At 35.8% G+C, this 9191-nt stretch overlaps 1 protein-coding gene across 1 annotated transcript; it reads right to left on the bottom strand.

Moving 5' to 3' along the window:
• Positions 1-1784: 1784 nt before the first annotated feature.
• LOC145136785 (pyrophosphate--fructose 6-phosphate 1-phosphotransferase subunit alpha) lies at positions 1785-6272 on the bottom strand. The gene is made up of 17 exons (XM_079070901.1): positions 6036-6272; positions 4999-5171; positions 4772-4884; positions 4606-4680; positions 4406-4519; positions 4259-4326; positions 4050-4187; positions 3888-3968; positions 3708-3801; positions 3540-3613; positions 3339-3449; positions 3137-3238; positions 2868-2972; positions 2663-2779; positions 2476-2585; positions 2218-2383; positions 1785-2106 (listed from the first exon to the last, which is right to left on the bottom strand). The coding sequence occupies exons 1-17, from the start codon at positions 6123-6125 to the stop codon at positions 1993-1995; spliced, it is 1845 nt and encodes a 614-aa protein (XP_078927027.1). The 5' UTR covers positions 6126-6272; the 3' UTR covers positions 1785-1992.
• Between the last annotated feature and the right edge of the window lie 2919 nt (positions 6273-9191).

The raw sequence follows: 9191 nt of genomic DNA, 5'->3' as shown, positions 1-9191 counted from the left end.
GGTATGTCAGGATCAAACAACGATTTGAATGTTCTTGGCGCATCTTCGATAATCAACGGAATTTTGTTGGGCAAAACACATGAGTTACCTTTTATTATGAATGGAAATGAGTACAAGAATGGTTATTATCTTGGTGATGAGATATATACATAGTACGTTATATTTGTCAAATCATATCCATATCCACAAGATGAAAAAAGAAAACTGTTCAAAACAGCACAAAAAGCGGTAAGAAAAGATGTGGAACGTGCTTTGGATTCATAAAGGAGAAATGACATATACTTAAATACCCGACACAGTCAAGGAACCTGAAAAAACTAAGGAAGGTAATATATGTTCTATTTTTACATAACATGATAATAGAAAAAAATGGTTAGGCTATTTGTATATATAATCCAAACAACGAACTTAACTTGCATTCACAAATAGTACATGGTAACCTACCATACTTTGCGAGCATTTTAGAGATACAAAATGCATAACACCACAAACTTTGTTATGATTTTACGGAACATATATACGAAAGAAAACAACAGCATATGGATGACGATGATGTGGATGGCAATGACTAGAAACTATTTTAATTATGTCATTTTTATTTTTAATTATTTTTATATTGTTAAAGTAAATATTATTTAATTAAATGTTGTATTAAACTAAATAAGAAATTAAAATGATATCGGTGAAGTGAAGCGGTGATCATTTTCTAAGGTTTTGATGAAGAAATGGTAGTGATAAGTATACTTTTGGAATAGTCAAATAAGTGGTAGTCACTCTTAATAACCAAATAACTATCAAGTAGGTATGCTTTTGTATTCTAACTTACAAAATAGTTAAGATTTGTCCTACATTAATATGATTTAATTTTAAGTCACCCTTAAACTAAAAAAGAGTTGGTTGTCAGTTTAATTATTATTTTTACAATTGGTTTTCGTTAATAGGAATAAAGGATTTAGTATTAGCATAAACTCATGGTGATTTAATCATATATTGTCCATTCCTTTGTAATTTTATATCTTTGTTTTTGCTAACTTGTCTCTAATAAATTATTAAGACTTTCAAAAAGAAAAAAAAAAGTTGGTCGTCACAAATATAGAAACATAAAAAATGTTTTTTAATTCAAAAAAATTATAATCTATTATTTATTTAAAAGGTTATTGAATGTGAACTTATAAAGTGATCATGTGATATTCGAATTCGAAAACTGAAATTAGATATAATTGTATTAAAACATGATATACGATATGATTATAATGTGATTTTGATATTTGACGCTGAAATTATCAGACAATCAATTATTTATTTGTATATTGTTTAAAAGCTTTGATTCTTTAACATAATAATATACAAACAAATAAAAAGGTTTTTTTTTCTAAAAAATAAGAGTTGTGCATTGAATTGTAAGTAAAACTTTTAAATAGGTTGTTTTATTTTACTTTCGATAATAATCCAGATTTTGCTATGAATTTATTTATCCAAAAAAATTACAGTAACTAACATGAGATTGGAGATAAAAGAAAGGAAAAAAAATGGTACAAGCTTGCTAAAGCTATAGAGAAAAAGAAAAGGGAGTTAGAGAACCAAGATGACAACGGCCAAGTTCTACTAACGATGAGGGTATTAGGAGTAAGCACCATTTTCATATTGTTTTAGCTACTTATGTTACAAAAGCATAATATGATAATACAAAAATTACAATAAACTATAGTTGGAAGATAATGTGTGACAATTATTTGATCTCCCATTAATATCTTGTTACCCGAAATTATTAACCACACAAGAAATTGACCAAAAAAAATGTCAAACATTAATTGTAATTATAAAGATTCCACACAAAAACATAACAAAAAAACAAGTAGTTGCATTCTAACTGTTTTGCCTTTAAAACTTAAAAGAGAACTCATACTCACTAAAATTTTGAGAAAATATAGAAAACCTGACAGAAGAGTACACACAATGAGTTGAAAAGATCCTCAACTTGTACTACTTCCACTACTCCAACCGCTGTGAGGTCATGACAGATAGAATGTCTGTCACCGATGACATGGCACTCAAAGCCGCCTTCAAAACATCCTGAGAACACCCTGGTTTCACTATCGTTCTCACCTGTAGTACAAAATACAAATTAACACAAACTTAAATCTCATAATAATCTATATATACATACATATGATATGTTTTGACATACTACAGAAAGAAGGATTTAAAATTCAGAACCTTGTCAAGATATTCGTTTAATTCCTTAATACGACCCATGTAATCAAGATCCTCCACACACAAGCTGACAGCTTTAGAATCAGCACCTGGCCCATCAAACTGAAGAGGCCCGGGGTTTCTGTACACATCATCCATCAAGAATCTTGTTGCATTTTGTCTAAGCAACCTGTGCCATTTATCACATCGAATTTCAAGTTTCTTTCTTTCTTTCTTTCTTTCCATAAAAATAAAAATAAAAAATAAAATGATATCACATACTCGTATACTCTGCCTCTCAAGTCCACAGTAGCAGGATGGACTACAGGTTTGCCAAGTGTTATGGCCCCTGACCCTGACCCACGACCATAATGCTTCACTGTCATCATAGCCTTCAAAAAAGGTCAAAATAAGTCAACACATCATGTAATAAAAATCTGATATTGAAATAAAAAAGTATATGACATACTGTTATTGGAGCAGCACCACAACGCCATTTGTTTGAAGGATTCTTGAGGTTAGTGACAGTTGCCATGTAACCGTTTAAACCAGATGCTAGAATATGGTAACAACTATGTCCGAGCACCTACAATAATAAAATTACTTCCACTTTAGGTAAATATTTTGAATTTATATTTTACAATTGGTTAAAACTTAAAAGTGAAGAAATTTACATAGGCGTAGTCACAATCGAATTTTGATGGTAAAGAACCTCGAGCTTGATACCCAAAAAAGTGACAGATGGCATTGAATTTCTTCCCCTTGTATGTACCTTCTTTCTGTTTACATGTCCAAAGATAATGAATCAATAAATAATAGGGTTAAATGGATGAAACAGCAACATACTTTTTATTTATTTGTTTATTAGAGTAGAAAGAAGTGGAAGTAGGATACTATCATAAACAATTAAATTGAAAGTATGTTTGCTAATTTTGTATCTTACCAGTCGTTTATTGATTTCTGCTTCCACAAGTTCTGCAAGAAGCTTTTCTGTTTCAATCTGAGATAACTGAGCTGAGTCATCTGACTCAGGGTGGAGGAGAATCTGCAAAAATAAAGACGATAGATATGAGCATTGAGATATAGGTTTTTACAAGAAATGAATAATTAATAATTACATGAAATTATTTTAAAAAAAAATAAACCTGTTTCCTAATAAAGGGTGGCAAAAATTCAAACAAAGCAGAAGCCCAAGGTGAGAGTTGTGTTGATATTTTATCAGCAGAAACTCCTTGTCTCAAAAGACTATGAATTTCCTGAAAGTACAACATATTAAACTGTTAATATCATAGCATTAATTAATTACCTGGAAAGAAAGAAATTACTGTTGTAAAAGATTTAGTTACCTGCAAAAGTGCATAAACTTCTGGAATGCTTTCAATAAGTCCTTCTGGAAGTAGGATGACTCCATGATTCTTGCCTGAATAATAAAATAAAATAAAAAATCAAAACAATATCATTACATCAATAACCATTATTGCCATATCAACAACAATAGTCAAATAGTCAAATACCTTGTTCTGCCCTAGCTTGCACAGCATCACAAATCTGTTTTGTTATGTCAAAAATGGTAAGCTTTGAAGCAGCAACTTCTTCAGCAAGAATAACCTACAAGGAAAGATACACAAGGGTAATTTGGGGAACAAGATAAATTAGATATAAAGTGTGTATAATGGACAGAAATGTAAGTGTACCATGTTAGGATGTGATTGGAGAGTGCACTCCACAGCAACATGAGATGCCTTCCTACCCATGAGTCGGATAAAATAGTAGTACTGTAAAGAAAGAAAACAAATTAGTTTTTAATAATAAAAATTATAAAGAATCAATGTATTCAAGAGTCAAGTGATTATTACCTTTTCAGCAGAAAGAGCATCTGTGCAGACATTACTGATGAGTTGAGAGTTAACCTTACAGATAGTATCAAAACCAACATTTGCTTCAACAAATTGGTTCTTAAGATCTCCATTTAAGGTAACAGGGACTCCAACCACCTGCAAAATTATAAACATTTTAGTGGTATATACAAGGAAAAAGAAATTTTGATGTGTGAGAAAGTATAAACCTTTGTAGAGCACTTTGCTTCAGCAAAAGTCTCAGCAAGTTGAGCAGCATCTGTGTTAGATGTTACACCTTTAAAGAAAAACAAACAAGTGTTGTTAGTAAATAATCTGACAAAAAGATTATTATTGATAATTGTGTTTAATTATACCTCCAACAATGACTAAACCATCTAAATTCAAGGCCTTGCATGCAGCCATTGCAGAATTTACTTGCTCTGTGGTTCTTATTTGGTCCTTTGTTCTTCCCAATAGATCATAACCACCTTCAAAGGATTAAAATAGTCATAAATGAAATTACTTTAAGAAACTAGAAACAAAGAACAACAAAATTATATTTCTCATTAAGTACCTTGATTTTTGTAGGTTGCAAGAATATCGTCTGTGATCTCGAGAGTTTTTTGAGCAAATAAACCTTCAGAACCACCTAATCACACAGCATAACAAAAAATTTATGAGTAAAACTAAAACCCAAACTCACAAGTGAGAACAATCATAGGAAGTGATAAAATGTTTACCAAGAAATCCAAGCAAAGTGCTTTTAGGGTTGTGACTTTTGAGAGCTTCATGAAGGCCCCAAACAACATTATGTCCTCCAGGAGATTGTCTACCACAAAAAACCAGCCCAACCCTGGAACAATGATATTATAATTTATACACATGTTATTATTTGTTCATGATTTTTTTTATATGATTATTGCAAATCTGACATGAAGGAAAGAAACTGAACAAAGGGAACCCTTACTTTACTGCAGGGTGCTCATTAATGATCTGAGCATTGGATCCTTTAGCTGTTGCTCTGAGGAAATGAGCCAATGGTTGACCATAAGTGTGAGGAAATGAACGAGCAATGGCATGAGCACCTGAAGGATCAGCTGCAGCAGTTGCATCACCAAATTCTACTCGCACAGTTGTTCCCTGTGCACAAAGACATGTACGAATTAAATATGACCAGAAATAAGGCGTCAAAAAAGTCAAACATGATTTACTCTCTTTCAAGCACATAATATGATAATAGGTATAAGTTCAAAAAAAAGTCAAACATGCATCACTCTATCACCACTAAATGCAGTTTCTTCAGTATGTCACATAACATTGAATCGCTCTCTTTTAAGCACATGATAGTTATTAAGTTAGGATAAGTTCAAAAAAAAAGTCAAACATGCATCACTATCAGTCTATCACCCCTTAAAATGCTGTTTTTTCAATGTGTGAAAGAACATCAAATCACTCTCTTTTAAGCACATAAAGGTTATAAGTTTGAAACTTTATACAACATTACAACCTGTCTTTTGGATCCCTAGGTCATATTATCCGTATCTTATGCCACACCAAAAAACTGTTTGGTTTAATATTAGAAGCATGATTGATGTAAAGAAAACTAAAACCAAAACTAAATCTCTGAAATCGCTAGATTTATAACAGCAGAAAAGAAACCATAGCATTTAGATGCTATTCGAACAATTAAAGCAGTCAAAACTAAATCCGAAAACAGACCCAAAGCAATCAAAAAGGTGACGCGAATAAAGGGCGAGAAAAGGCGAAACGAAAACGAATAGATCGCAAAACACGTGATCTACATATGTCAGATCTATTTCGCTTTCAATCTTATCGAATCACCGAATATTCAAAACCTTTAAACATAAACCCTTGATTCGATTCACGATTTAACTTATATGAAACACATCAAAATCAATACAATGCCAACAGATGCATGTAGATATGTGAACAAATCTGAAGAACACAGTTAGTAACTTGTGACCTATATTGTAAAAGAGAAACCTGAAGACAAGGGGGAAGCTCAGGTTTGTACAGAGATCGATTCTTTTGCAGATCAGAAAGCTCTCTTGGAACTCCATAATCCGAATCCATTGCTACACAGAAATTCCAAGTTTTACCTAGCGATTCGTGCGAGAATCTCTCTATCTTTCTCTCACCAAGAACAAACAGCACTCACTCTGCTTTCTTCACCTAAAAACACACACTGGGGCGGATGATGTGGTGAGTTCTATAACTTCTATAGAATGGGGGCGCTACTATAGGCGACTTCACCAACCAACCAATAACTTTTGGAATTTTGCATTCTCATCCCCCCAAATATGTTTTCTAGACTTTGGTCCCTTTTTTCTCAAAAACATTTCAAACATGTAATCCTTGAATACAAAAGGACGTAAGTATCCCTCGAGTTTAATTGTTGATATGGAATATATTTAGCAACGATCATTTTTATATACAGATTTTGTCTTTACATAAACGTTTTTATTATATTTGGGTATAATTTAACAGCTTCTACAGGAACACTTTCCTTTTTCGTTCTTGAGATATATATGGTTTTAAAGAAAAGATATGGCATAAATATAGGATTGATTCTATTAATGGATATTTATAAAATAAACCTTAAATTTGTCTACTTTTTCGTATTATCCTAAGACCGGATGGAGTGATCTCGGTGAGCAACTCGGTTACCTCGGCGAACTCCTGGCCGAGGACTCGGCATGCCATGTCAAGCTCGGTTCGGCAACTCGGTGGGAAAATGCCGATGAGAGAGAGTAAAGTGGTTGGATGTTTTAATTTTTTTTTAACGTTACCTCGGTCAAAATGACTGTTTTTTACAAAAAAAAAAATCAAAAAATACCCTCTTTTTACCCTATATAAATACCATATATTCATCCCACTTCGCCTTCTTCGTTTTTTCACTCAAACAACATAATTTTTGTGAAAAAAAAATGGTTTCTCCGTCCAACCTAAAAGCTCCAAAAAATACCAAAAGAAAACACCCAAAACACAAACTCAATTGTAACACTGTAAATTTCAAATAAATTTTTCATTTTTAAATTACAAAAATTCTCATAATACATTTCACAAAAATCACAATTAGCAAATTAACAAAACACACTTCCATAATTATTTGATTAATAACCCAAGATCTTCCAAAACATAACTCTTTATCTTGTGTGTACAATCGAGCCGTTGCCTTCTCGTGATCCTGAGAAGTACCTGAAACACATAACACATAACACGGTAAGCACGAAGCTTAGTGAGTTCCCCAAAATACCACGCACAAGTAATTAGCCACTCGAGGCTATAACTCGGTAAGACCCACCGGTCAATGTGTCTCAGTGGGACCCTCCAGTCCCACGGTTCGTTGGACCCTCCGGTCCGGTCTGGTTGGGACCCTCCAGTCCCATGGCTCGTTGGACCCTCTGGTCCGGTCTGGTTGAGAACCCTCCGGTCTCATAGTACGTTGGACACTCCGGTCCGGTCTATGTATCACATAATATAACATACAACACATATATCACACAGAAAATGCATAACTCAAGCAAGCGCATAAGACCCTCTGGTCACACACATAAATTACCACTCTAGGTAAAGTATAGTGAGAAGACTTACCTCGGATGGCGAACAAATCCTATAAATGTTGCTGCTACACTCCGGCTTCTATCACTAAGTCAAACCCACAAATAACCCCATTAGGATCTAAGACCAACTTTCACATTATTAGGTCTAAATATGGTCCATCAATCCGGTCCATATATAATCTAAGCCCAATGGGCCCACCAAGGCCCAATACCAAATGGGTCCACAAAAAGTCCTCTAATGGCCCAACTATGGCCCAAGTTTCCAAATTGGGCCCAAACCCTCATATGGGCCTTACCCTAAAGCTCATCTACATATTCTAGTCCACATGATTGCTCTTGGGTAGCCCATCAATAGCCCAATCACCAAAGCCCAATAGAAAGGCCCAACACAAGGCCCAACAAATTTAAGGTTTTCACATAAAATGACGATTAGGGTTAAGTGTTTCTCACTTAACCCATTAAGGACTTAACCCATTAAGTCCATCACTCCACTAGGTCATTCATACAATGAAGTTGGACCTAATTCACAATATCCATCCAACAGCCTAACCGCGGGGCCCAGTAAAATCCAAACTAACAAACCCAAAATTAGGGTTTTCCAAACCCGAATTAGGGTTTCTAGCCCAATAACGATACAGCCCAGCCCAAGGTTAGTGTTTAGGTCCAATAGGGTTCCACCAGGCCGGGCATCACCCACTGCCACCTCGGGCGGTGGTGATCGGCGGCGGCTCAAGGCGGGAGGCGGCGGCAGCCACCCTTTTTAATGGTGGACGTGGCAGTTCCTGCCCAAAGAGTGCACAAGCAACCTCAAACATAAATACACACGCACACAACCACCTCCCATGGTGGTTGGTGGCGGCATAGGGCGGCAGAAGGCAAAGATAGGTGGCAGCCACCACCTTGAGGTGGTGGTTGTGGATTTTCCGGTACAATAATTCTCATATAACACCACAAATGACGAGAATAGCTCATATACTCGACCATACACAGCTCAGCCACCCTCACCGGCGGCTGCCATAACTGAGATAAGCAGAAACGGTAACCATGAGGCCACCGGCAGCAGGCGGCGACATCCCACGACGTCCAGCCGGTAGAAACGAAGAAGAAGAAGAAATAAGGTGGGTGGTTGGCAGTCTTACCGAGAGCCTTCAGGTCACGCCGGACCCGCGCAGCGACGAACACGGCTGTAGCCGCCAATCTCGGTGACTCCTCGGGCTCCCTTACGTCTCCGACAGCAACAAGGAGGTGGTGCTCGTCGGCGCTTCAACGGTGAGGCAGCAGCAGCGGTCGTGGAGCTTCTCAAGGTGGTGGTTGAAAGGAGTTTACGTGATCGTGGCGGCCGATAAGCAATGGTGTAGGGTTAGGGTTTCCATTATCCTATCCGAACAGAAGGAAAGAAATATACGGGATTAACCCGTGTCCATCCCAAACTATAATGCCAATTAAACACTTTTGGTCCCTCCCCATTAAGTTATTTTCAAAGAAAATCCAAAAGTTACCCTTTAGCCCTTGGCTCAATAAATTCCTTTCATCTAAGGTCCAAAACTTACCATTCAGCCCCCTATCTTTAATAATT

This window comes from Lactuca virosa, chromosome 9, assembly GCF_052849685.1.
Source record: "Lactuca virosa cultivar CGN04683 chromosome 9, Lactuca_virosa_CGN04683_v6, whole genome shotgun sequence".
NCBI classification, from domain to species: Eukaryota; Viridiplantae; Streptophyta; class Magnoliopsida; order Asterales; family Asteraceae; genus Lactuca; species Lactuca virosa.
This window is presented reverse-complemented; position numbering and strand designations above follow the sequence as displayed.

Excerpts from the sequence above, each read along its gene's own strand:
- LOC145136785 (XM_079070901.1), bottom strand. The coding sequence starts at position 6,125 with ATGGATTCGGATTATGGAGTTCCAAGAGAGCTTTCTGATCTGCAAAAG. Across the intron at positions 3,239-3,338 it reads CACCCTTTATTAGGAAACAG|ATTCTCCTCCACCCTGAGTC; the intron begins GTTTATTTTTTT and ends TTATTTTTGCAG. Across the intron at positions 2,384-2,475 it reads TTGAGAGGCAGAGTATACGA|GTTGCTTAGACAAAATGCAA; the intron begins GTATGTGATATC and ends TAAATGGCACAG.